The sequence below is a fragment of the Amblyomma mixtum genome, chromosome 2 (genome assembly GCF_055824585.1).
Source record: "Amblyomma mixtum isolate Tamu chromosome 2, ASM5582458v1, whole genome shotgun sequence".
Lineage (NCBI taxonomy): Eukaryota > Metazoa > Arthropoda > Arachnida > Ixodida > Ixodidae > Amblyomma > Amblyomma mixtum.
In genome coordinates this window covers 213,167,239-213,195,220 of record NC_143013.1, presented here as the reverse complement: position 1 = coordinate 213,195,220, position 27,982 = coordinate 213,167,239, and the positions used below count along the sequence as shown (strand labels likewise).

The window sequence follows — 27,982 nt, the reverse complement described above, 5'->3', positions numbered from 1 at the left end:
GACGCTGCTCGACACTGTATGCAGCAAGTACAGCGAGTAGAATGCGCGGCTTTCGACCGCCGTAACTTTTCTTTTATACCAGCAGCTTTGCGTGAAGATGACATGCAAAAAGTGTGAGGTCACACTTTGAGCCACCTAATGTCCTCCAGAAAATAAAACTGCATTTCAAAGACGGCCCCTTCTGTGCTTGTCTAAACCTAGATTGTTAACACCGCTTTAAGGCAACCGTCTGTAGCCATTCTTGACCTAGGCTGTAAGCTCCGGTGTACCTTCGCTCACTTTCCCTTTTAAAACTAAATAAACCGTAAAGTGAAGAACCGTTACTCCGGTTCTATGACTCGTCCCACCTGGAAGAACTCTGTATTACACTACTCCCTTTTTGTTTCTGCTAGTGGTGTTGAATCTTTATCAGAGCCTCCCAAAAACATTTCGCACCGGTTGCATGAAAATGGCCGGCAATATGAAAACAGTATGAAGGCCGTAATTGTAAATTGTAACTAGCATGCAGATTCAGCGCACAAGACAACCCATAATCAGCAGTGCTTACCCAACTAATTAATACACGACAGTCACAAGCCGCAAGAGTTGCATCAAATACTGAGGTTTAACAGCTGCTAGTGGCTCTTTGATGTTGCAAGGTATGCGAAGAAACCGAAATAGTTCATGAGAATGTGACTCACAGGCTTGCATGGTCTCAGAAATTGTCTTAACTTCGCTTTATTTCTGGCATTTGTACTCTGCGCTCTGGAATATTCTACCGCATTCGTTTACCGCATTCGTTTTCCGCATGCGGATTAAATTGGTTGGCACCTGGATTAAAACAGCTGGCGCTTGTATTATTTGCGTTGGCACTGGGATTAAATTGGTTGGCGCTGGCATTGCTCGAGTTGGCGCTTGGACTAAATACGCTGGCGCTTAGATTAAGTGCATGGCACTGAGATTAAATTACATGGCAGGCAGATTATATCTGTCGGCGCTCAGATTATTTCTGCTGGCACTAGGATTAAATTCAGTGGGAAAACCTGTACATGCTGGAAGCCGGGGCGACCCATGAGAGGATGCTTTAGAGCGCCCCGATGCAGCGTTCCTCTACTACAGCATCGCTGTGTCCAGGCGCCCTAGGATGGTCGTCGGGAGCATTGGACATGCGGCATCAGGTGTGTCAGTGTACTTCTAACATGCTACCCACACTGAGAGAGAGAGAGAGGGCGGGGGGGGTACGTGGGCAAGGAAAACGGCAGTTTTGATGATAGCAAGGTCAGGCTCTCGTTCTCTCACATCTCGCCAAAACTGCCTTCACTTGTACTGGGTTCGCACGGCCTCACCGTTGCTTGCCTGTTTGGTGCTACGAGCGCACGAGCAGTGCTGCACCTGCGATGTTCCCCGCTCTACTCAGCTCTCTACGAGTAACACGGCCATAACCAACATCCTATCATCAAGATGTTATAGGCATCAAGCTGCTGTCCGGATGGATAAGGATTCTTAAAAGGAAATACAGAAAAATGGGGCATGCATCTTTAAGGCCTGTTTGCAGCCTATACAAACGACGGCTTTAACCGTTGCTTTATTATAGAAACTATCTATCCTGTAATCCGGCTGTTTAGACGCACTTCACTGAGTAAGAAGGGATCTGTTGCTGCTGTGTCATGTGGCAGTTGGTTCCGGGAACGAAATATCGCTCTCATTCACAACGCCTACCCCTTTTTAGGTACATCTTCTAGCTTTCGTGGTCGGTATCTGTGGCAGAAAACAATCCCCAATCGAATGAGCACGCAATGAACGTGAAAAAAGAAGGTTTTCAGGCAGCAAGAAAATTTTTGCTCTCACTCTATAGAACGCACGTCAAAATGAAAAAAATATGCAGCAAACTTCCAGCCAAACAATGAACTTAGCATAGAACGAACACAAAAGAGTAAGGAGTACCCTACTCCTGACGGGCCGCCCGAATGCTCAGCGGTTTTGTCGTATTGTGAGTGTGATCGTGACTTCTGTTAGAAGCATCATGTTCTATATGCCTCCAACGTATGCTGTTTGTTAAAACACGAAGTAAGTTTCTCTCAACGGAAGACAATGAAACTGTTCATAATAATTTTTTTCGCACTTAGGGCCCTACAGACATGGGAGTTCACGGTTTTCGTCATGCTGGAAAGAGATGTTTGTGTGACATGTAAAAGACGTGCGGAAATGGTCAGCCCTCTGCACCATGGTGCACACCCGTATTGAAGGAGGGGAAATTGCAACACTTTTTTTTATATCAGGTTATCTGACAATGGATAACTACTTTTAGCATCCTGGGCTTCTATGGTTTTGTTTATTACATCACGCAGAACCAAACAGAGGCTGATATTGGTGGGGTACAGCTCATTCAGCAACTCCCCGGTCTCTTGGTACGGAGAGGTCGACACTCCGTTTTCCGTTTGTAACAAGCTTTCATAGCTTTCTTTGCTTCGTACCTAGTGGCTTTTGGTGAACTGCGTAGGAGGTACTGCGAGTCCTTCCAAAGCTTACGTGATGACCGGCTAGGAAAAAAGGCTAAACGAAGACTGATGTACCCTTCGGGAGCTGGGATGAAAGAGATTCTGTCTTCCCGTCCTTTCATCCGTTTTTCTTTTGTACTTTTTAATATGTGCGAAAAATTAAGCCTTGGTCGCCACCGGAGTTAGCATTGCAAGTTTAGAATGCTTTTCACTTCTTCATTTATTCAAGAATCGTGATGGTAGTTATCAAGTTGAATATTTCACTGTTACTAAAACCAATTTCCCTCTGATATATTGCGCGCCTCTCGAGGAGGTCTAGCAACGGTATGAAAGTGAAGGCGCTCTGCTTTGCAGTGACGGGTAGAGGGTACAAGTTATAGCTCTTCTGTGAAAAATCAGCTTCCGCTGTGCAGCCATGACCTTCAGTGAAATTTAGCGCTTTTGTGCGCATTTATTAGTGTACACGCAGGATTCATGGCCGTGATCATTTAGTGTAACCTCTGAATTCTACTGCTCCCGGTAGCGATCCAAAGTAGCCCCGGCGTACCATGTTGGCTGCTCGTGTTGGGTCGACGAACTCAGCTGCAACAATATGTTCTCGAGGTGCAGAGAAGAGCTTAACGTAAACACCTGCCAGAACTCTAGACAAAGAATGTGAAGGCAGAGAATAACAAATATTTCTTTTTTTTTTCCTCCAGGCTGTTTTTCATTAGGCTGCCCGGTGCAAGTTGTACGTCGCTGAATTTTATTTTCATTCACACGGGGTCGATGACTGAAGTAGGCAAGAAACAGCTTCGTTGATTGTGGCGTTTAGGCGAGTTAGCGTTCTTATGACTAGGAAAAAAAAAAGATTATTTACTAGGCGTCGAATATTGCGCCGTGAAGCAATGCTGTTGGGAGGCGAGGTTCGATGTTTTGGAAAGGCTGCCGATTCATCTCGAACACATTATTTCCACGTGCGCCCCTGAGAGGGCTTTTTATAACAACTATCTTTTAACTTCCGGGTTCAAACGAACATTCTAATTAGGCGTGGAGCGTGGCCATGCTTAGTAATGTGAGCAGCAATGCTTTGCCCCTTATGACGAGAAAAATGTCTTGAATTCTTCACTTTCTGGTTTCGCGTTGATTAATAGCAGTCACATCAATACATTCTAGCACCCGTCCTGTGTGTGTCTCCCTTGTGTCCGTGTCTTTTTAGCGCTATGTGGCAAGTGAACCATCACCAACTCGCCCAAGCTTCCCCTCTGGTAATATCATTCTCGAATTTTGTACTTTAACTTCATTCTATATTAGTTAGCTTAACATAGCAGTCTTAGAAGTTAGCCTTTGTCTGTCAGCTTGCAATAATATTTTCGTTGAGCTACTAACGTTCCTTTGCATGAATTTCTTCTTAGATCTAAGAATAATTAGTGGTGTTGCCGAGAGCGAAAGACGTTTCTGCGTACTTGGGAATTTAAAAAAAAGATCGATTTAAACTAGGCACAGAACTTTAATCAGAGCTAAAAGAGCATGCTAAATGACAAAAAAAATATCAGCACTGTATTAGCTCATTCAGGAGCCTAAAAAATCGGAATGATTTTCGATCGAAAGCTTTCATTTAGCAAATAAGAAAATTAACAAACATAGTCAGCATCAAATCCCATAACCTGCCTTGGTGTCGATGTTCCCTTTCCTGCAGAGAGCCGAGTATTTAAGCTCTAACCGTATTGAAACCTCAGGCGATTTAGAGACCACGTTTGGAACTTTATGTTTCAATGACGCCGCCACCTCGTCTATTCCTGAGTCTTCCGGCGATATGCCCATGCGCAACATTCTCGGACAAAAATTTTAATTATTAGAAAACTATAAGGTACTCTTATGGAAATATTGAAGGTAGTATTTATGCAGTTAAGCCTGCAATAGAAAACGAACGGGAACGCTTTCCTGGTAGCAAAAAGGTTAATAGAAAAACAATGTAAGCCTGCCGATGGCAGACCTGCGGATATATTGATTGTTATAGTGAAAGCTTACAATATGTGAAAAAATTACGTTCCTAAACTCTTCCCTGTTGAAAAACTCTTTTGACCAAAATTGTTTGGTACGCTCCAGCCTCACGATGGCGAAACCAAGTTTTGAAACAACACTTGCACTGGGCGTGAACTAGCGGCCGTGTCGGCGGCAGTTCATTTGTTCACTTCCAATCGAATATTTTAAGGCGGAAGCCTTTAATGTCTCATCATTGTAAGCAGCAGTTGTCGACAGAAAATGTCACGCTTTTCAATTGGTGGAAATGGTCGTGACGTCACAGTGCGCGAATTTCAAACGGGGCCAATTGTGCTTTGGCTAGTAACCATGCGAGCAATTGAAGCGATCGTATAGTGATGCTCCAAGTAAGTGGGACTGAGCTTGGTTAATTGCTTTATTACTTAATTAGCCTAATTAGATTTACTAGTCTGGCCATATAAATAAATAAAACCGATTAAGAAATTGGTCGAGCTCAGGAATCGAACCCCGGTCTTCGGCGTGGGAGACAAGCATGCTATCCACTCCTCCATGCCAGCTTGATGGCTTGGAATGAACAAAGGCGCGTCTAGTGAATACGGTGTCTTCACTCACTCTCATCCTCCTCCATTCCCTTCCGGCGAGGTTTAGGTGTCCACCGACAAATGAGAGACAGATACATTTCCTTTCCTCAAAAACCAGTTTACCGACGAGCGAGGCGTAGAACCGAATGGGCGATGGCGTTCTATGGACTCCTTGGCAGCGTTGCAAGACGCTGTCGCGTTCCACTCTTAGGGGCGAAGCTTAACATCATAACCACACATCAGTGACCACACTTTAGGTCAAAAAAGTGCCCCCCTGAATTTTGTGAGACAGTTACTGCCTAATTTCCTTTCCTCAAATACAATTTTCATTTTCTTCATTACGGCTCCTCTTTACCTATCTTCTTTCACTCCCACTTCCTCCCTTCCTCTACGGTGTGGTTCAGGTGTCCACCGAGATGACAGAGAATTACTGAGCCATTTCCTTTCCTCAAAAAGCGTTGCGTTCAAAGGGCAAGGCATCGCGCCGAACGGGTGGTGGCGTTCCGTGGACTCCCTGGCAGCGCTACAACGCGCTGTCGCGTTCCACTCCTAAAGGCGAAGCTTAAGCGTCATTAATTATCTGTTAATTAGTATTCAGACATTAATCAGTAATTAGCCATTAATAAGTGATTTGTCATCACTTAGCAATTAGTACTCAATTATATGTGACGCCACCAGTGCCACAGAAACAGCGAAGGTGGTGCAGAAAACGCTTCCGCCTCTACCCACTTTAGACAGTCAAAGTGCCCCCTGAATTTTTTACTTTAGTGCCATTCGAACACGACGCAGCTCAGCGGCAGAGGTTGTTCCTGACCCTCCCTAACCTTACAAGCGGTAGCTGCCAGCAGTAGACGAGAAAAAAAAAAGAATGATCCCGGAAAGAGAATTAGTTAAATATACGCGCTTAGAATTTGTGTCAGTTTTAATTATCAAATAAGCCCACGATTTCTTTTTTCTCGATGCAAGAATAGGCCGCCGCGGTGGCTCAGTGGTTATGGTGCTCGGCTGCTGACCCGAAAGACGCGGGTTTGATCCCGGCCGCGGCGGTTGAATTTTTTTGGAAGGAAAAATTCTAGAGACCCGTGTACTGTGCGGTGTCAGTGCACGTTAAAGAACCCCAGGTGGTCGAAATTTCCGGAGCCCTCCACTACGGCGTCTCTCATAGCCTGAGTCGCTTTGGGACGTTAAACCGCATAAACCAAACCAATGCAAGAATAGCCAGCTAAAGGTCGGGTTGAACCCGCACCACGTTGTCATAGCTGAATAACCGTCTGATTGCCAGCGTTCATACAAGGTTACTTCTGCACATGCATCGGTAATGGTTCGACCGTTATTTGTTCGCGTCCGGTCGTAAGTGTATCACCGTACATATGAGAAGCAAGAAAAATTGAGCATTCCCACAGAGTGATCCGCCCGTGCACGCACATTCCCCCCCCCCCCCCCCCCACACACACACGCACACGCACACAAAGTTTGCTCTTCTGGGAGCTCTATGTCTAGGCGAAAGATATTGGGAAATAAAGAAAAAATATGCGCCGAAACTACCGCGTGATCCGGGAGCTCAGGTTATCCAATTTGCCGTTGTTCCCATGTGGTTTCTGCATCGGACATAAATCTTCGATGGAAACAAAAAAAAAAAACTTATTTCACGTCATCAACTGTCACACGTGTAGCACACTGCAGATAAGGATCAGCGTCTCCGTGGCTTCATGCTTGTGGGAAACAAAAAAAAACTAAAATGAGGGTTTGTAAAATCAACAACACTGTTATCGTCTCGTCGTGGGGGCACGAAAATGTAATGACAATGATATTTTATTCCTCACTGACGACGCGCCATCCTGGCACCCGGAGGCACTAATACGAGAGAAGTCTACAACATGAAAAAAAATGTGAGAGCCTGAATGCTTTTTTTTCCTAGCTTACTTTCTCGACCACTGAAAATGGGAGAGAAACAGTTTCTGCGCGACACAAGCACTGCGATGTTTGCGAAGAATTAAGACTTGGAAAACCGGCAGCCTGTCACCATCAGCTCTAGACGGACACCAACGCCGTTCTTCAGTTTGCCTTCAGCTCATTCGCATGTTTGGTAGCGTGATCGGTTTCAACCTCATCAGAAGTGTAGAGGGACTAAATGAAATAGGCCTTAGTTCCCTGTTTACAGCATGACACTCGCCATTGTTTCTCCTTTCCTTTGCTGATATATTTTTACTTTCTTTCTCTCTTCCTGTGATTCTTCTACTCTTTATTTTTCTTTTTTTCTCGTTTGTCTCGCGGTGCTTTCTTTCGTATATTTCTTGTCTTCTTTGTCGTTTTGATTTCGCCTCTTGCTGTGTTTTTTTTCCAATGTTCTCACTGTTATTCTTTTTTTTTTTCAAACTGCTTTCTTTGTTTTGTTATTTCCCGCTATCATTTTTTTTATTTTGGCCTGTCTTCGTTTCCTTTTGATACCCTCTCATCTGCCTTTTCCTATTGAATTTCCTTTCGTCTTCTTTTCACCGATCAAGTTAAGCATAGCAATCAAGGTCTGCCCCTGTAAAGCGTGTTCTTACTGCCTAACTGCAGCGTAATGCAACGAAGCAAACACGCTTTCAAGGAGCCCACGCTGGAAAACGGATGCCACACTGCTTTACACTAAGAGGAAATGGTGCACGTGCACCCACCAACTGCCATAATTTGCCCTTTAGGCGATTTTCTCGGTTTAATTAATTCTAACGATCTCCCGCAGAGGTTTTTTTGCGTATCAGGCTAGGAGGTGATGACTGCGTATTTCATCGTGCGATTAATAACGCTAATGGCTTTCGCGCGTTAATGAATCGTTTTGCGGCGTGACGCTTAGCTAATGGACACAACTTTTGGAACAACCATTTCCTTGTCGGTCACTGTAAGGCAAACTACTTTACAGCGCTGTTATTTTCCTCCTTACGTTGCATAAATAACAATATTGGCAGATGGTAGGCACTTCGACGCCAGTTTCACTGCCAACGTGTCATTGCTTCAGCACCCGTCACAAGATATAACGGTTGTTATGGTTCAGATAAGCAGCGCTCTAACACAGTGGCGCACTTTTGTAGCTGCCATCAAGCAAATTTGTCGAATTCCGTGTTAGATGCGGAGTACTGTGCGTGCAGTCTCATTTGGGCTTGCCGACGTTCTTTCAGCATCGATCCGGCGTATGAGTTTAGTTTACCCTTATAAAGCCGAAGAGGTGATGATACATCCTAGACGTTGGACTGTTGGTCTTCAGTTAGCTCTTACATTATGGATTATGGAACAGAAGCAAGGCCCTGTGTGGGCCTGATTTGGAGAGGACTTAGCGTGAGAGAAGCAAGGACATGAGAGGACACAGGGTGAGCACTAGACGGAAATCATGCCTTACCAACTAGCCAAAACCTCCACTTTGCCCAATGTTGGCTTTCCCCAAGTTCTCCATACGGCTTCTGTGTGCTTAATTGAGGGGCTACCCCGCTCTAACTGCCCACGTGGGACCTATCAGGGCATAACTGCCTGTGGTTGCCTTGATTATCGCAATGATACTGCTGATCGAGAGTGCCGGTCACAGTGCGCTTAGTTGTCCCAAAACTTCAAATAAAACATAAAAAGAGCACATCTATTTCCCGACTTATCCGAAGCTATAAGCCAAGGTATCAAATTGGGCTTTTAGGTGCAACATAACGGAAGCTTACACGAAAGGTGAGAAACATATAGAGGGGATGAACACTGCGTTCCCGTTAAAGGCATGCTATGCGTTCCACAATCACAACATGAAACATGTACAGCCTTTGTCAAAAGTTTGGAGCCCAGGGGGTTTTCTTTTGAGCCACACTGTGTCGTTCTTAATGGATATCTAGCGCTCCAAATTTTCTGGAGATGAAAAGATTTCTGATACTGCCTCCTGCAATAGGTACGACTTCCACGAATGCTCCTGGAGTCCCAATATAAAGCTTGGAAGTGAGCCCCCTGGGCTCTAAACTTTTGACAAAGACTGTACCTCTTAAACATGCTGCATCTTTCTTTCATGGCAGGCGTTTCTGTGCTGAACAACAACTCCGTCACCAGTGGCATGTACGCGTATACAGCGGTTCACTTCCCTAGTGTTATAAAAAAAAAACATATATTTCGTCCTTTATTCCAAAGCGTGGAAACCATTTCTCTCGGCCTACGCATTTCCAACTCTAAAGACGCATCTTCAGTCAATGTTACAGCCTGCAGAATTTTAAAAGTGCCTGCATCTCAGGAGATCCTTCTTGTGGAAAGAAAATGACATGTCCCTGTGCGAAACAGAAGCCATCATTCTGAGGAAATAAACTGAAAGCTGGCCAGTTGTCCTCGTTGGAAAACTAAAAATGGAAATAGGAAAAGCTTCGGGACTTTTCGAATTCCGCCCAAGTGAAGAGGCAGCAATAGCTCTATCTATCGTTCCGAAACGTGCTGACGGCAGCAATTTGGAATGGATTACCCCGACGCAGAGCATTACCAGAGCTAAACTTATACGGGAAAACAACGCGAACTGTTGTTGTTGCTACTGAAAGAAGGATGAAAAGCAAAGTGCACGGGCCTGCCGACTGGCTCGAGCCGAGCCACCACCGCTGCCACGTGCGGACAGAGGAGAGACGAATTATGTGCGAGGAGCGATTGAAAGAACAGACGCGCGTCGCAACAACCGCGTGCGCCGAAGCGTTGACGCCGGCTGTAACAGATACCCCAGTCCCCCACGAACGAAAGACTTTGCACGAAACGTACAATCAGCAGGCAACGTCGAGGGTCAGTCACACTTATAGCGAACACGGCTCTGCGTGGCTACGTACCTGCGGAGCGCTGTTGCATCTAACCTGTTTATGGATCAATGCAAAGTGGCGCACGAGAAGAGGGACCTAGATGTGGTGCTTCGTGTCATCTGCCCCTTTGCACAGGTTGGCTACCGTCTTGGTCGCAATGCTGCTTCGCGTGTGCGCAGCCGTGTGGAGCCGTTTTCCCTCTGAGTGTGATTGATCCTGTACGTAAATGAACCGTGAAAACGAACTGCAAAGCAGCTTTACACTGAAATCAGGAAATGATGTACGCGGTCTACAATGCTTAGCGTCAGCAGATAGAGAAATGTGTTAGATGTATACCGTGTTTCAAGAAATACGATGGCAAATCCGCTTCCGTGTTTCATTTCCTCTTACTGCCTATAGTACAGCCCGCGATGTGCATTGTCTTCAGTTTGCTCCTTCGGCTTTTGTAGTAAAAGCACGTGCAAACTATCGTTACAACGCGTTGTTATCGAAGAACTTTCAGAGTGTAGCCCGTACCGTATGCAACGCTGTGTTGACACGTGCCATTTTTGGTGGTGGTCGCAGGTTCGATTCCCTAAGCGGACTGACGTTCGGCGGCGACCAGGGCGGGCTGCACAAGCGGGGCTACGGCCACGGCGAGTTCGACGAGATCGACCACGCCGGCTGGCCGGGATTCTACAAGCGCAACTTCGACGAGATCGACCGGACCGGCTTCGAGGGCTTCTACAAGCGCGCCGTCAGGGACGAGTGAGCGCCCCCCCGCCGTTCCATCCATCGCGCGACACCCCCCACCGCCGCCGCCGCCCCGCCACCGTTTTAGGTGCGTAACTGCTCGGTGTGTGTTTCAGAGGAATGCCTGGAGAAAGTGTGTGCGATTGTAGTGTGTGCTAGCTTGCTTATTAGGATTTTTTGTTCAGGAGGGGTGACTGTACTTCGTCGCAGAATGCTTCCTTTTTCTTACGCTGATGTGGGAGAAATTGATGCTTGCAAAAGCTAATCAATGCGTAAACTGTAAACGTACATACCAGGTGGGAGAAAAAAGTAATGCCTGGAGAATGTGTGTGCGATTGTGGTGTGTGCTAGGTTGTTTATTGGGATTTTCTGTTCAGAAGTAGTGACTATACTTCGTCGCAGAATGCTTCCTTTTCCTGACGCTGATGTGGGCGAATCTGATACTTGCAAAAGCGAATCAATGCGTAAACTACATACCACGTTGGGGAAAAAAAGGTAATTATCTCGTTTCCGTTGATTTGCCAGTTCTACTTGCATGACAAATGCTGCTGAGTCAAGAACAATGAGAGTCCATTGCACGAAGAGCTTTGAAATTTTCAACCTTATAGCCTCGCTACAGTTGTAAAATTTAGCTAAATGTCAATAAATTTTACGGCGCAATGTCGGTGTCAGAACTTTTGGAGCCAGAACTTATTTTAGTCCATTTTGCCCTTTTGTTGAGGGGTGCCATTTTGCCGGTTCTGCATACGGCATGCAGATAAAGCGGAAAGCTACCACATTTTTAAATTTCTTCATCGGTTATTATCGAGATTTTCGTGCTCTATATCACTGTCCCTTTAGCGCTTGATTACGCAACTGAACACAATTCGCCTCTAGACCAGTGCCGTGGTTGCTGGGTAAACGTTGCAGAAATTATTTAACGCCGTGGCATTTTTGCAAAACACGGAATCGTGTGGGTGTTGCGCATGTATTTACACCAAAGACAGAAAGTAGCCAAACGCATTCTACCTGTACGAAAAGTTGTCATTGTACCGCCTCTACGGCTGTCTCTATTATTGCGCGTGACAAGGCAGTAGTTCTCGGCAACCCAAGCAATCCTCACCTATACGCAGAGGCGCGCATTCGTAAACGAAGTCGATAGCTCTAATATTACACGCCCGATAGAGATCACACTTACTGGGGTTAAAGAATAGGATTTTGACTTTCGCCTCCGCAAGTCTGGTAACCAGCCTCTGGATAATAATGGAGCTATTGGCTTCGTTTACGGGACACGCGGTCCAGAGGCTTTTGTCGCCCGACTCAGAGAGGGCTAGAAAAATAATGAAACAGCAATGCTCGAACTGCCTGTGGTCACAACAGGCTCGTTCGACTGCACATACTTTAGGAAGGGATAGAAAAAAGATGCTCATGGTAATGATGATAAACATTTTATCCAATAAAGAGCTCTGCGTCCCCGGAACTGGAAGCAACCCATAGTCCAGGCCTCCTACAGCCTTAGCTGCTTGCTCTGCCTGGTGAAAGGGCTCTTTGGTGCTCTAGGCTTGAGCTGGACAGCGCTCCTTCCCGCTGTTCACGTTTTGCGTGTGGGATTTTCGGGCCCGCCTCTACGCGTTGGCAAGTCCATGTAGTGTAATACAACGTGAAACGTTCCCCGCATAGAGTTCATGTGTGTGGGCATAATGTGGCGTGCATGTGGTGCAACAGGCTGAGATTTGGGTATGTGTTCGTCCGTAGCTGCCTCCAATCTACGACTTCTCCCGCGCGAATTTTTTGTGCGGTGGGGAGTAGATTCGTCATTAGCTTGTGGACGTTGTTAAGGATTTCACTGTATAGCTAAAATACAAGAACTATTGTGGGACTGTGAAAGCATTCAAAAATAAAATGTCCCGACCCATGCCACTAGGACAGCTAAAATACAACACCAGCAAAATTAGTAAGGCTTCATTCCAGCTAACTAGACAATATGCAGTCGTTCCAGAAAATCCTGGCGTTCTGAATGTCGCCAGTGGGAGGATTATATAGTACATACTAAAATTAGCAGATAGTTTGCCACGACTAAGCGCGGAATATCGTGCACTAGCACTAGTTACGGTGAGCACTTAGGTGCTTACTTGCTGTGAATGCGAATGCATCCTTTGACCTAAAGGGCTTTGCACTAAAAGTTCTTACCATAAAGGCTTGGGCCTAAGGTCTTTACCATAAAGGCTTTGGCCTAAACTCCTTCTACCTAATGGCCTTTACCCACAACGCGCTTATCATGAAGGCCTCACCTTAAAGGCATTTTATCTAAAGGTCTTTACTCTGAAGGCACCTGAAGATCTTCACTCAGGTGCATCCTTCACCCGGGCCTTCACCGAAGTGAAAGATTGCTAGGTGTACACACCTGTCTATTGCTCACAACCCGGTGAGCAAGTGGGCCGGCCGACGCAAAGGAGGCGTCAGGGACGTATATACGTTTGCCCGAAATCCGTAAAGTGCGTCTAGTAGCAGTACTGCGATAAAATTACACTCGGGACAGCAAAAACTTCATCTTTCGAGATCATTGTCTTCTCTGAGATTGCGGACCACGATTTTATAGAGCTAACTTTCGCTTCAGTATTTGTCGTCAAAATGTTAAGCAGATCACACAGACTACGGTCTCAAAGACTTAAGGTTAATTGTGAAACCGGTCGAAGCGAAGCGTTCGATTTTACAGCTTCAAAAACTTTGTTTGGCCCTCTTCAAAACGGCTCCCCGAGTCCGCCCGTGAACTTTTCTGCGAACACTAGTCTGCGCGCTTGTGCGGTACCGTTTGCCTTGCCAGAGACTGCTACACTTCGACCGATAACGGCTGCCACTTAGCTGCGGTGACAAATGAAATGGCATTGCTGTGCTCATTTGCGAGTCCGAGCGCTTTGGCTGCAGAATGGTACGCCCTCTCCATGTCCCCTACATGTTGTCACATGTTGCGGCTGCCACTATTTACCATAGCCTGATAACAATTACCGACTCGTGCTCGTATCCTGCAAGAGTTCTCGGCATAAATATTTATACTTTTTAGTGCGGGGACAAGCCATCGTTCATCGATAGTTGTGTGCTTTCTGGGTGGTCGTAAAGTACGTCGATTTCGATCATTTACGACGATCGGTTTCTGCCTCCACCCGCTCAGCCGGCCGTGAGCGAAGCGTTGCCACACCAGGCGCACAGTAAAATATGATGAACAGAAGACAAAAATAGGAGTGGCAGAAGTTTGCCAATGAATCAAACTTATCTTCTCTCCAAGTTTGGAAGAAAAGCCTCATTAGCGCATACGTCTCCAGGCAATTCAAGAAATATAAATGATTTCATAATTCTTGGCGTACATAGATACATACGGGGGTGTTTCACCCAAGATGTCCTGCTATTTTTAAAAATAGGCTTTTTGAGTTAGACGAGCGCTTGTTTCGGCATAGATCACCATAATACAGCCAAGACATGCTAACTAGTAGGCTGGATAACTAATGCTGAATAGGTAACTTTAAAAACTATTACTGTTAGTCTCCTTGCTTAAAAAGGGGCGTGTAGTGTATCATAAGTAATATCCATATGACTTTTTTCGAATTTCGAAAACGCAGTTATCTTCGGTGTTGTGGCTCAACATATTTTGGCTACATCACGCAAAAATGCATGCGCTTTCGAAAAGCTTCAGGGAAAGCAACCCCTTCAGTACATGTAACTTGTCGAAATAGCCAAAATTGTTTCAGCCACAGCGCCGAGGATAACCGCGCTTTCTAAATTCTAAAATCTGATATAGATATTGCTTGAGTTGGGCTACCCGCCACTCAGAAAATAAGGAGACTGACAGCAATAGGTAAAAAGTTAGCAATTCAATATTAGTCATGCAGCCCGCTGGTCAGCATGTCTTAGCTGATTCTGATTCTCTACTCTGCTGATAACGGTATGCCGAAAAAAAACGCTCTTCAAACTCTAAAACCCTATGTTTAAAAACTTAAGGACACCTTAATTGAAACACCCGGTATGTGTTTATTATGCATTATCCGTGACGCTATACAGTGCACTGCTCATTATAACCTGACAGCATGAGGCGCTAAAGTGAAGCGGGCAGAGCTTTGATTATTGTATTGATATGAAATAATTTTTATGTTCCTGAGTATATCCAATCAATTAAGTTCGGGTACCACTACATGAATAAATTTCGGGAAGAGGACCCCACAATCGCTAGTACCATGCTTTATTCACTTAGCCGCCGAAGCTGAATGTTTTGCTCCTGCCGTCGACTGGTGCCCAGTGCTTCCTGTCAGCTCCCGTGAGAAGACATTGCTGCCGTCGGCTTCGTAGTTAACTATAAAGCGAATTCGCTACAAAATGAATTGATGATCGTGACCCACTTATCAGTATCGTGGCGCATATGGCAAAAATTGTCCAAAGGCTATGAACGCGACAACCACTGCGCCAACAAGTAATTTATTTAAAATACATTAAAGGAATAATCTACGGCCAGCGACCGCTTGTGAGTTTTAAGTAAGACATACTCGCTACTCGAATACAGCCGACTAGAGGTTTAAGCAATGCATTTTTTGATGGTGGCACATGGAGCTGTTATCTGGTTTGACAGGTTGCCTCGGATGACAGTTGGCTTTTAAACGTAGCTCTGTGCACACAGATCACTTAGTAGGACATACACCCATATGATGATCACTGACATTCACAAAACGTGTAATACAGGGCGAGTCAAGTCGTTTTTCACTACCACCCGATGAAAGTAACCTCAAGTTTCCTTTCCTCTGGATTGAATAAAGAATTTACTGCTGCCATCCCGCCGGCAATACGTGGAGGTGGTGTAGAACCCACTGCTGGGCTAATGCTATTATTTTTCAACGGCATCGCGTAAGTCATAACTCGCCCATCAGCACGGCGTTAAGCTCTCCACGTGGAAGTCATTCATAAGACATTCTCTTCTATAAACGCTAACACTACTCCGCGCTTCCATCAACCTTCCGCCCAATGTGCAATTCCCGCGCGCCTTCCACGACACGTGACGCCAAAGGCTGTAATACGAGTGCCACACTTAATGGTCGATTGTCCGTGAAATTGCCTGCACAGCGCTATCTATAGCAGCGAAGCTGTCGTCTGTGGTTGCGTCATCCCGAGCATCCCCAATGAAACATGTCAGAGTAACGATCGCAGCGCCCTCTGTGGTCAGGAGACGCGCGAATTCGTGCCACGAACACAAGCCAAATAGCTCCACTGTGAGAACACAGACAGACACACGAAAGCCCCAAAAGGCGGTCCATTGTTGCGCAAGCCTTGTACTACGTGCTTTAGATCGCACGTTGTGTACGTGAAAAACGTTGAGCACTGCGGCACGCCATTAAGGGAACCCTCTTGTCTGTTGTGTCTTAAGCGCACCTTAGAGAGCCGTGCATAACACTTTCGAGCCAGGAGTTGCTCCTGTGAGCGGGGCTTCAATACGAAGACAGAAAGCTAGACATAGACGATCCTAGACGTCGTGAGGGAAACAAGAGACGTGTTGCAGCGGACTCTCCTTCCGAGCGCCGTAGCGTCGGTCCTCATCTGATTTAGGTCGGCCCGCTCGCCCCCAGCGACCCCCGTGGGAGCCGTGAAGCGACCATCAGACAACGTTGTAGAGGGGCGCGCCGCTGCAAGCGAGCTCGCTCGATCTCTCTCGAAATGCCAACAGACGTAACACGTGCCGGCGCATCTCACGTTTTTAAGAACTCCCGTGTGCTTTGCACCGACACAACAACCGCCGTAATCTTATTCACTTCTTTCAGCCTCCTTTCGCTCGTGGAACCTACTGTCCGCGTTAAAGTTATGATAATCGGGACCATCCTCGACCTGACAGGCACGAGATAGGGAGGCGGATGTCCTCCCTGACATTAACGGCGTCTGCATGGCTTGGAGTAGCTCTACGGCGTCGTTATGCGGGCCTCACTTGTTCCCTCTTTCTTTGACTCTTTTCTTGGTCTTTCTGTTCGATGTATGGTGTTATCAAGATCGTCACTCCTCCGTCTTCCGCTTCCATGAAAGTGGCTAGAGGAGATGGAAAACGCAAGGTACAAAAGCGAGAAGACGGCTTCCGAGGTCGCCGCTCGCTTGGGATTCCCGTAAACGTGCGTTGGAAGCGAAGGCAACGCGCCCATCAACTTGTCCGCTGAATGAAGCGCTGACGTTTTTACGGCGACGATCGCGCCTGGCATTGAACTCGTAGCTTGTTCGCCGTTCCGACGCCTGGCACCTCGCGTATCTCATCTTTTTTTTCTCTTGATTTTTTTTAAGTGCCAGTGAATGGGTGACGTCGTAAAAGGTGCCTTCCAAGGCTACTTTCATTAATGTTTCGGAATGAGCACGACAGAAAAGAAAGCGTGTAAGCAGTCGATAAGGGGATTATGGTTGCACAAGGATGAATTATCTCCTTTGTGTCAGAAAACATTCCCTCTTCCTAGACAGAACAGGACTTCCGACGCCCCTTGTGTTTATGCAGTCTCGACTTGCTTTATGAAATGCGTTCCCAGTTTGTATGGCTTTGTGTGCATCCATTCTTTCTCCTGGCATGAGGAACTAAATTCAATTCTTGCGATTTGTTTTGGTGGAGTAAGCCGAAGGGGTGTTCTCATCTTACACGATGCAAACCATCAGAAACACCAGCGCTCGATAGTCCTTGCAAATGCCCCTGTTTTCCCTTGCGAAAATTTTCCTGCGCATTCCTTGAAAGCACTGTGAAGAGCGAAGGCAATCACAACTCGCTGTGTTTTCGGTTGTTCGTTTGCAGCATTACCGCATGTTATGTCGGAGAACGATGAAATAAATCAAGCTGAATACGCACTGTGTTTCTCGGTAGATAAGCAGCTTCCCGGCAGCTCTGGTATGCATGGTAATTAGTACAATTATCCAGTTTTAAACACCTCAGCCCTGTAAAATGTCTCTGGAAAAGAGACAATAGTTCACAGCAGCTAGAAGTTGTCATAAAACTTAATTTTCAAGTCATAATGATGTAACGCTCAGGCTTGTTCGTTTCCGATGAGCAGGAAAATGAGCTAGTACACGTTTATCCTTCACGCTTTCGATCTTTTGCTGATTGGTTTTAGAGCGCAGCTCATAGGCGCCCGCTCCTGCCTTGAGAGGTGTGCCTCGGCGTCGGCCTCGACGTAACCGAGCGAACGAGCGTATCGGAGGATGAAAGAGAGCGAACGCAGAGTGAAGCGAAGGACGACAGACGGCGAAAGCGACGAGCGCGCGTGGAGTAAAGCGGTAGCGTGAAGGCAAGTCACGTGGAGGCAACCAGCGGCAAAAAAAAAAAAAGAAAACCAGAAGAAAAACATTGCTCTGGAGCAGGCTTGAAGGTGATGTGCTTGGTGGTCGGGACCCAGGGTCTTCACCGCATGAGAACAAAGCAGGCAGACTACGGAGGGAAGCCTTTAGAAGAAGCAGGAAAACTTCGGGGTTTATTTACATTATTTACAGTATAGCAAGGATACCAAAAGTCAGAAAAGGGATGAATGCGACACAGCACAGATTGCTGCTTAAATATAGTTCACATTCCCCAGGCATCCAGCTAGGGAATCCGAACTCTGGTCGAGCGTCCAATGGGTCTTTAGCTTCTTAGGCTCCGCCCTCCCCACGTGACCACGCACACCGCACAGACACACACACTGGCACGGAGGAACTTGGCGTCTCTCAGTCGCGAACTGTCCAAAGGTCGTTAGCTGCTGTGTGACGATCCTGATCGTGGGAGACGCGAGTGCTGCCGGCGCACGCCGGTGACATCTTCAGGTCGGTGGAAGGGACAAATCAGCCGTGTCCACCTCCGCTTTGTCGGCTGCTCAGGGTGCACGCGGGCAATGGGTTGGCGCCGCTGCCGCCGCCGCCTCTCGCTGTCTCCTCTGCTAGTCCCCAGGAGCGCAGTTCGGCACCAGAGCCGCATTCAGCATCGCCGGCGAAGGGGATTAGAGCCTTTGTCCACGCCGACGCCGTCGCCAGAAGCCGCCCTCAGGCCAGCGTTTCCTTGCGTCTTCTCCGAAAAACAGCAGCGCTTTCCGAAAGGTCAGCGTAGCCCGATGGCGCCAGCCCGGCTCGCCGTTCTCCGCTGGCTGGGCCCCCGTTCACAACAAAGGCTCGGGCGCCCGCTAACAGCCTCAGCTCACGGCCCTGGTATTCCTCTCTCCGTCACCTTTTCAAAACAGCGCGCCGAGCCATGGGTTTGAACCCTCTCGTGATGTCAGAGGGGAGGTAGACGCAGCTTGAAGCTGCAGGGCCTGCTCCCTTTCTTGGTGCCGCCGCCCGCTTCCAGAAGTTGCGTGCTTGGTTTTTCGACTCCGCTCTCCGGATCGTACTTGCGCGCCCACGGCTTGATCAATGTGCCATGCACCGCCTTCAGCGTGCGGCGACCGTCTCTCCCCTCTTCCCCCAATCTTGTCTAAATTACCTCCTTATCGAAATTATCATCTTAAAGGGTAGCTGTGCCAGCCGTTACCCGTAGCAATTTGCCGCGCCGCGTGAATTAGCATGTGCGGAATCGTCCTTCTCCCGTTCACGACTGTTTGTACTCTAACAGTCATGCGTGGCGTCTTGAGTTAAACGGTATAGCCTAAGAGCAAATAGAGTGCAATATGATGCGTTTCGTGAACAGCTACCAGCGCGAATATCAATCCCTTGAAATTCAAGGAATCTGGTGGAGAACAGGGGAGACGGCCAATAGGGCACTGAACTGCGCTGCACAGCCCCAATGAATTCCAAGCAGCTCAATGCCCGCCTGTCAGGTAGCGAATTGATTGTCATTTCCGACGAATGACATTAGACTGCGTTATACACCTTATTTGCATCGTTGCCACGTGACTATGGCTATAATGTCATTTCCAAATCTTTTAGTGAGGATCCGCTCGAGGAGATGCTAACCTATAAGCTTAGTGGCGGCGAATTGCTTTGCTGGCTCCCGAAGCCTAAACATATGCCCGCTTCCTTTCAGCACTGCGTGTTCCGTCTGCGGTCGCCTATGGTTGAAATACCGCAAAAGCTGCACTCAAAAATCCCAATACCGAGAAGCGTAATCATTGGTCAATTTTTTTGATCTGCTCACACTGAAACCGCTTCGGCGAGTCGTTTATCGGAGTTTCTGGAAGATATTGGTAAGTAAACTACGTTGCGCATCATTTTGTTAGTGAGTACAAGACCTTGACACAAAAGCTGTTCCAGGTTTTTGTGCTTCACCAGGAGCAGAGTAATAGAGATTGGCTACCTCCTGGGTATACTGTAAGATATTCAATGCAGAATTAATAATTGAATATCAGCACCGGAACTCTTGCCACAAAAGGCGCGTAATACACTACTTTTATCGTTTCATGATGGCTTGCACAACGATGGACGAAACTTTATCAGATGGGGGTTAAAAAAGTCACAGAGACAAACGAAAGAGATGCAGAAAATTTTTTCATGAGAGCCTCCTGCTTGGGCCAAGCAGTGGCCTGCAGTATTCTGAAATAAATAAAAAAAAATAAATTACCGCAAGAAGAAAAAAACACATATTTGTACGTTGCCTAACTACCCAACTAGTATTAGTTACAAAGAGCAAAGAATGCATGTCATGTTTCCAGACGTTTCTTCGGACTGGTCTCCCTGATCGCACAGGAATAAATTTTCAGCGACCCGCATTCCGTAAACCTTCGCCCATAGCTATCTTTGTGTCTCAACTTTCTTTTACTATGCACTTAAACCTGTGGTGGCATTCTTCAGTGAATTCAACCGAATTAAGCCTACCGTATCGCCGTGTAAACGCATAGCTGGCGCAACAAAAAGGACCGAAATTATGAATTCCAATAACTCAGCTGACCGGTGTCCGCGGCGGTCGGTGTCCCGCTAAATTGCCACAGTGTGGCGCACTCGTGAAAAGCATACTCCGAGGCAACCGCCGAAATAACTTGTGTGCTTTGGAGAATAGCGCCTCCGACCGCGAGCGACCTGACCGGGCCATTCTGAATTGTTGCAGCCCTAGGACTCCAGCGTGCTCCGACAAATTGAGTCGCGTTTCGAAAGGGCCGTAATATCAACGGCCCAAATGCCGCTGTTGTTAGGTTCGCGTGCGCAGAGGGCGCGCGTTTCCCTAGGAACAGCCCCATTTTTCCGGAACTGCCAGCAGTTTGTAATGCCACCTATTCGTAGCCCTGCGACCAGTGTCCCGCAACATTATCATTTCTCCCAACACCGTTCCGCTTCTATATCATGCCCAGGTACCCTTTCTTTCTTTCTTTCCTTCTGTCTTCCTTTCTTTCTTTCTTTCTTTCTTTCTTTCTTTCTCTCTCTCTTTCTTTCTTTCTTTCTCTGTCTCATTCTTTCTTTCCTTCTTTCTTTCTTCCTTCCTTTCTCTCTTTCTTTCTTTCTTTCTTTCTTTCTTTCTTTCGTTCGTTCTTTCTGTCTTTCTTTCTTTCTTTCTATCTTTCGTTCCTTCTATGTTTCGTTTCTTCTATCTTCCTTTCTTTCTATCTTTCGTTCTTTCTTTCCTTCTCTCGTTATTTCTTTCCTTCTATCTTTCTTTCTTTCTATCTTCCTTCCTTTCTTTCTTTCTTTCTTTCTCTCTTTCCTTCCTTCTTTCTTTCTTCCTTCATTTCTTTCCATCTTTCTTTCCTTCACTCGTTTTTTCTTTCCTTCTATCTTTCATTCTTCCTATACTTCTTTCTTTCCTGCTTTCCTGTTGGCATAGTTTTCAGAGCATCTGTCGTAGCTTTTTCTATTCTTCTACCGACATAAACATACTTGACGAGCAATACACGCCAAAGGTCCCCGCATGAAAGTGACCATTTTTAATACTTCCAGCACTACATGACCCATATACGCTGGTTGAGTGGCAGATGCTAGGAGCAATTTTATTTGATGCAACAAAGGCTGGCTCATCCTTTTCTTTTTTTATTCAACGATATAATTAAAACAGAGCGAAACGAGGCATGCCCCGTTCAATTCCACAAGGGGCGGCACAAAAAGAGACCCCCACAACCAGCCTGCGTGCGACAGTCAGAGAGAGCTGTGGGCGTTTGCACAGGGACCACGACATCCAGGAAACCACCGAGGTTGCGGGGCGGCCCAAAAATACTGTAATAGAATAGTCTTCTGTCTTCATTCTTTATTTGTATTCTCGTGTTCTCCGCTGTCTATTTACCAACTGCTTTTTAAAGTTTAATTTAAAGCCTTTAAGTGATCGAGGTTAAATGAAATGAAATGAAATGAAATCGCATTGAGGTAATGGCTCCCAGCTGCACTTTCCTCCCGAAAGCCGACAGGAGAAAGTACATAAAAGAAGTAACAAATACCCCAGTTCGAATGCAAGGCACCACCTCTTAGAGACACCAACAAGTATTCGGTCGACGGCATATGATCAAAGCATAGAACTTACTTACCGGCTTTCTTTATCTCTTATATACTGCACTCAGTACGTCTAGACACAACCGACAATCAATGCCGACGTTTCCAACGCATTGTAGCAACCTCATCGTTTTAATAAAGGCAGCAAATTTTAGACTTCGAGAGCAGAATCTGATAAGTAAAAAGTTATAGTCATGATTTCAGAGTTGATCGCTGAAGGGGGACTTTATCACCGTGCAAGCGGTTTCGGATAACGGCACTGTACGACGTGTCGAAGGTACTTCACATCGACCTGCGGGCGCGGCGAGGCTTGATTCCGGTTGTCGGCATCGAAAGCTACGCGAATCGGTTTCTCCACTCCCGAATGATTCATGTTAATGACCAAGCAGCACATATTCTGCTCAAGACTAGCGTTGCTTTTCAAAAGCGAGATCGAATGGAGGTCCCAGTAGTGCTCAGTAAGTTGTTTGAGACGGATGTGAAAAATACGTCGCTTTGATGTCATTTTAAGCAGCTAAAAAGAACATCGCCCATGCTTCGCACAGGATTCGATCTGCCAATAGATTTTCAATATCTTACAACCAGCGGTAGCGTCGCGAGCGTAAATGCAAGAAGGATGCAATTTGAGTTGTACGGGTAGCTTAAGAACGCCAACGTAATGCGCACGACGCGATCGAACGCGTATACGAGGCACACGGTGCAGCTAGACGACTGTCACAGAAAGCAACGGAATCAGATTGCACGGTACAAATGCTTCCTGGCAGAGATGACGCAGGTGCTTGGTAGGATATTCTTGCTGCAGATGAAAACTCATAGAAGGAAGTCGCTATTTGCGTCTCTGAGTCCTAGCCAGCGTTTTTTTGTTAGTTTTTTAGTTAGTTTGTTTGTTTCCTCGCATACCATTAGGAAAATGAACCATCCATCCAGAGTGCCTCACTGCTCAGTGGCAATGAAAGAGCCATAATTTTTGCAAGTACTAGTTATCCCATGATTTTTCTTGAAACAAGCTTTGCACATTTCGAATGCTTGAACTTCTCGTTGCTAAATTAACCCCCCCCCCCCCCTCCCTTCCAACGAAGTAATTTCACTACCACCCCCAGCGTGTAGCGAGTAATGCACTTACGTGTGGGTCAGTCTCATGGGAAACTTCGAAAGAAAGTTTATGGTTTATGGGAGTTTGACGTCCCGAAGCTACTGAGGCTATGAGGGACACCGTAGTGAAGGGCTCCGGAAATTTCGACCACCTGGGGTTCTTTAATGTGCGCTGACATCCCCAAGTACATGGGCATCTATAATTTCGCCTCTATTAAAATTCGACCGCCGCGGCCGGTGTCGACCCCGCGTCTTTCGGGTCAGCAGCCGACCGCCATAACCACTGAGCCACAGCGGCGGCACTTCGAACTAAACAGCGTTAACAAACACTTAGGAACATTTACAATGTTTGGTGCATATCTTGTGATAAGTCGTAATATGATAATTACATTGGGCGGAAGAAAGAAAGGCTACTGCGCTTTCATTATACTTGGCGCCCAATATTTGGGAATGCAGCGAATGCTTATTGGGTATTCTTAGAAAATTACGGATGCCAGCTTGCCAATTACGAAGGCTATCTTATGGGCTTTTAAGGCTAAGACTAATTAAGTTTGTTGGTTGCCCATGATATTGCCGCACTGCTCACATTATGCCGGCACTGCATTGTGGCCTCGTGGCATGACTTGGCTCCTGCCGAAGTGAGGAGAACGGCGCTGCCGCACGGGTGCGCACTGCTGGTCTGCTGGGCCGTCCGATTAAAGCCCCTTTTTGAGTCGCGCTACATATGTCAGCGACAATGTGAGCTGGTTTTTTCCTGTGTGCTGCAGCTCTATCGACTGCGAGACGACAGTAGGCCGCGCTGGAAACAATTAATAGGGAAGCATTGCGCACCCTGATGGCCTTGCCAAAACTTACACCAATCCCGATTCTCTTCGAATATGCATTGTTCAACAAACCTACTGAACTTATTGAACAGCGAGAGCCAACAACAGATCTAAATAGAAAGTATCTTACGCCCGTTGCAGTTTTATACAGTGAGGGGACAGCAGTCACCGAAAATGATAGACCCCCTCAGGGGCATACATGACATTAACCACAAACAACAAGGACAAATTCCATTATAAACCAAAGCCCACAAATTGAACGGTGGTTGATATAAGTCCAGGAACGTGTATATCTTATACGGATGCATCTGTTATTGAAAAGGGTGGAATAACGGCTTCTACAAGCCCTGCACATTCTAATTTATTCACGCATCAGGTATATGTCTGCCACCACCCGGACCCGCTCCGTAATGCAATGGAGTCTATAAAAGACGTACCGTCTATAAGGGAAGCCTATGCCTACACGGACTCCTTAGCGGCTATTAAACAACAAAAAGAGTTACAAAGACACTATAAGTCTCACTCAGGAGATACATCCTCTTAATATGAAAATAAACAAACTCATCCAGATAGATTGGATACAAGATGATACTCAGAAAGTTCACCTGAGGAACGTCCTTGCACACCAAACACAAAATACAAATGCCTCGCTCACTAGCCTCCGCTTTAATCTCCTCTCCGCATTTCGTCATCTTCTGTACGGAGAAGAACATGTGTTTTGATTATCGTGTGCATTTACCCCCTCCCTCGTTACTTAACGAGGCTAGAGAAGGTACTTCATTGAAGGATGAGGGTTGGGGCAGCCGTTACCCCGTCAGCGACATGCCGATGAGGCCGTCAGGAAGGTTTAGTGGTCAGCACATATCCGAAGTGTTCCACGACGGCCGCTCAAGTGGATCTTCGCTACCTTTTGTAGAGGTGTCCAGGAACGCAGGACTCAAGAAGACCATTATTGGATGTTGGACTTATGGCCTATCCTTGTGCCTAATGGACAAGGCTAAGAGCCGTAGCCTGCTAAGGTTTCTTGAAGAAAATAAACTCCGTGACCTACTCTAGCTTTTCGACAGCCTCTTCTTATGCCATAAGGCAAGTCTTCGAATTAAAAAAAAAAAGAATTGACCCTCATGAGAAGTGATTGGAGGCTCGCATCTTCACAACTCGGGAGCTATAGCCACGTGGCTTTTATCCTATTTTCCGACGGTGTTCTCCCGTGGAAACAGCGTCTCACCTAATACAGATGAAAAAATTTGTGGCCACCGAAGTATTCGCTTGAGAAGGCGCAATTACCAGAATTCGCGAAGCGCGTCGGCCGCTGTTCTCGAAGCGCTCGTCTCAGTAAAAATAATTTCTTTCTTTTCTCAGAACACTATTCTCCCAGTCTAGGCATGATTTGTATTTTTATTTGGTTCGTCTATAAATACACAAAAAATAAGTGTGCCCACATTCACTCATTCGGGCTCGGGCTGGAGACTCCCGAATAACGGACAGAGGCTGCCACATGATTGCTCAGGGCTCCATTTCACGAAGATTTGCATACGGGTGATGCGTGCAGAGGGATTCCGCCGCTGATGACGTCCGATTCTTTCACCGCGAAAGCACTGGTTTCTTTCCAAGCAAGCAGCTGCGAGCCTGGTTTCATTCCCAAGAGGTCCTCGGCGGCCAATCTCGATTAAGGATTGCACGGAATTTTCCGATTACTGCTGGGCACTCGTTTGTATTCAAGCATACGTTCATTAAATTGATCTCGCGTTCGATCTCTGTTCGGAGATTGGATCGAAACACGGCACGCAGTTCGACTGAGTATTGCAGAGGGTCGCGTGAATGATGATAAAAAAATGGCCTAATGACGGACTAGTAAGTAACGCGAGAGTTGGCAGGTGTAAGGCATCTTATGGGAACCGGGCGCAGGTGGCTGACTATAGGCATGCTTCCCGTTTCGTAAGTTGAAAAGTACTCCCAGTATCAAAATAAATGTGTGTAGTTGGCGCGAGCATTACCGATGAATAGATAAGTTGCTGAAGAACTTGCACGGGATCCCACACGGTATATGTACTGCTTTCCTTACGCATGTGTTGACAAACGCTACTAGATGTCGTGCACAGTAAATTACGTTGGTTTAAAATAACACTGCATGAGAAGAAAGTTAGTTTAGCCTTAATCGATAGATTGACGCGTAATAATTACTAAAGAGGTTATTCTCAGTGATAACGGAGCTTTTGTGCGCTAGAAAAGGTACATAAATCAAATATTTATATCTCCACAAGACATTTTCTCAAGCAAACTACTGTGACGTCATGGTAGTTTTCAGAGCTTGCATCCATGAGGCTGGCCTACAGTGTCATTCACTTCTAAACGGTGATCACGGAGTTAATTCCGGACATGACGTCATCGGTTTCAATCGAGTGGCGGGAAAAAAATGTTTGATTTTTACGAAGGACTCAGAAAGGAAAGACGAGACACAGCCGCTGCAGACGGTGAGGATCATCCAAGACGAAAGAAGGGATTCTCGATGCAGTTTGCGCTGTTTTCATTGTGATGGACAACCAGCTAGCTAATGATATGTCCTTCAGGTTCATTTCTAGTGCATCGATCATCCCTTCTATCGTCTTGTATGTTCGTTATTAAATGCATTTTTTTCGGTAATAACTGCGTCCTTCAGAGCCGAGTAAGCATGACAACCGGAAAGGGCAATTCAATAGAATTTTCCTACTAATGAATATTATATGAAGTTGCGCTCAACATCTCTTTTAGAACGTGAGCAGTATTTCGCCCTAGGCAGTGAGAGGTGATAATTGCGTCGCAAACTGCTCGCATCCAATTGCTCTCTGGCAAAATTTTGGTTTTTTGAGATATCTTGATTTGATATGAATGAAGCTCGAACTCAATTTAAGTGACCACAAAAGAGAATGCCTCTACAGGATTGGTGTTTGGAAATATCAAAATTTTTCTTTTGCCTATTCATGACAGAGTTTTTGATACCTCTGAACCCATGGTTTGAGTTAAAAGCCCAGAAAAAAAATCTTCAATGTTCGTGACGGCCCAGTCATTAGTCAATCCCTTCCACTTTATCCTTTTTTGGTACAGGAGGTTTTTGCTCTGCAGTGCTGATTTATTAACTGCCTGATAAAAACTCACTCTCTAGTCAACGTGCCTCTGTCTCCTGATCAGATAAAGTTCAGAGTAAATGACACGCATGGCCCTCTTTAAAAGATGCATGCAAGTTAGCCGCCATCTGTGAGACTGTCGCGTGGTTATCCAACGTGGCGCTCACCCAGAAAACCCGCGTTTGATTCCAAGTGTGACGCTCTAGTGCTGCAATAAGCACCCACGTTTCTTGCGTCAGGTTATTGGTTTGCAGCATCAACTCTGTAGATTTGCGTTGTGACGACATAATTCGAAGAAAAAAAAAAGAATTGGAAAGGACCGTCGTGCGCTGTTCCTGTTTGACGTTTGTGGCACTATGCGCCGTAGACATTTGATCGCTGCAGAAGGTGGCGTCTAAACAATAAAATTTGTCCTCTGCGGTGGCTCAGTGGTTACGGCGTTCAGCTGCTGACCTGAAATACGCGGGTTCGATCCCGGCTGTGGCGGTCGAATTTCGATGGAGGCGAAATTCTAGAGTCGCGTGTACTGTGCGATGTCAGTGCTCGTTAAAAAAGCCTAGGTGGTCGAAATTTCTGGAGCCCTTCACTACGGCATCCCTCATAGCCTGAGTCACTTTGGGACGTTATACCGGCATGAAGCATAAACCAATAAAATTGAGTGTGTTGCAGAAAAAGAACCGTAAAATGAACACCGATTTCGCTTACTCAGCGAAATGCTAAGTATGCGCATCACCATGTTGCGTTTCATCTTTGTTTCGGTTCGAGGCCTTAGTCTTTAAAAATCACGCTCTAGAAAAAGGCCCGCGAAATCGCTTATTGGGGACCGCAGCGGTAGCGCACTATAAAATTTAGGGACCGCTTAGAGCTCCTTAAGTGGTCATTGAAATAGCGGTGTTTTCTGGATCCATTGCTTACGGACGGATGGAAGTTGATGAAGACGACATGCAATGCACAGCGCGAGAGGGTGGCAGTTAAACGCGAGGTGTGATCCATAGAGTTTCTTACTATTACCTAGAGGGAAAGCTGGCGGCGCTGCACTTCAGCCACCATGGACGCTCAAAGCAT

The 27,982-nt window shown here is 46.4% G+C and overlaps 1 protein-coding gene across 2 annotated transcripts in view; it reads left to right on the top strand.

The window, feature by feature from the left end:
- LOC149362497 (uncharacterized) overlaps positions 1–27,982 on the top strand; it is a 159,379-nt gene that overhangs the window by 119,874 nt on the left and 11,523 nt on the right. For both annotated transcript variants that reach the window (XM_089569726.1, XM_089569724.1), the window contains exon 3: positions 10,381–10,636. In XM_089569726.1, coding sequence (XP_089425852.1) covers positions 10,381–10,567 — 187 coding nt within the window. In that variant the 3' untranslated portion in view covers positions 10,568–10,636. The remainder of the gene's footprint in view (positions 1–10,380; positions 10,637–27,982) is intronic.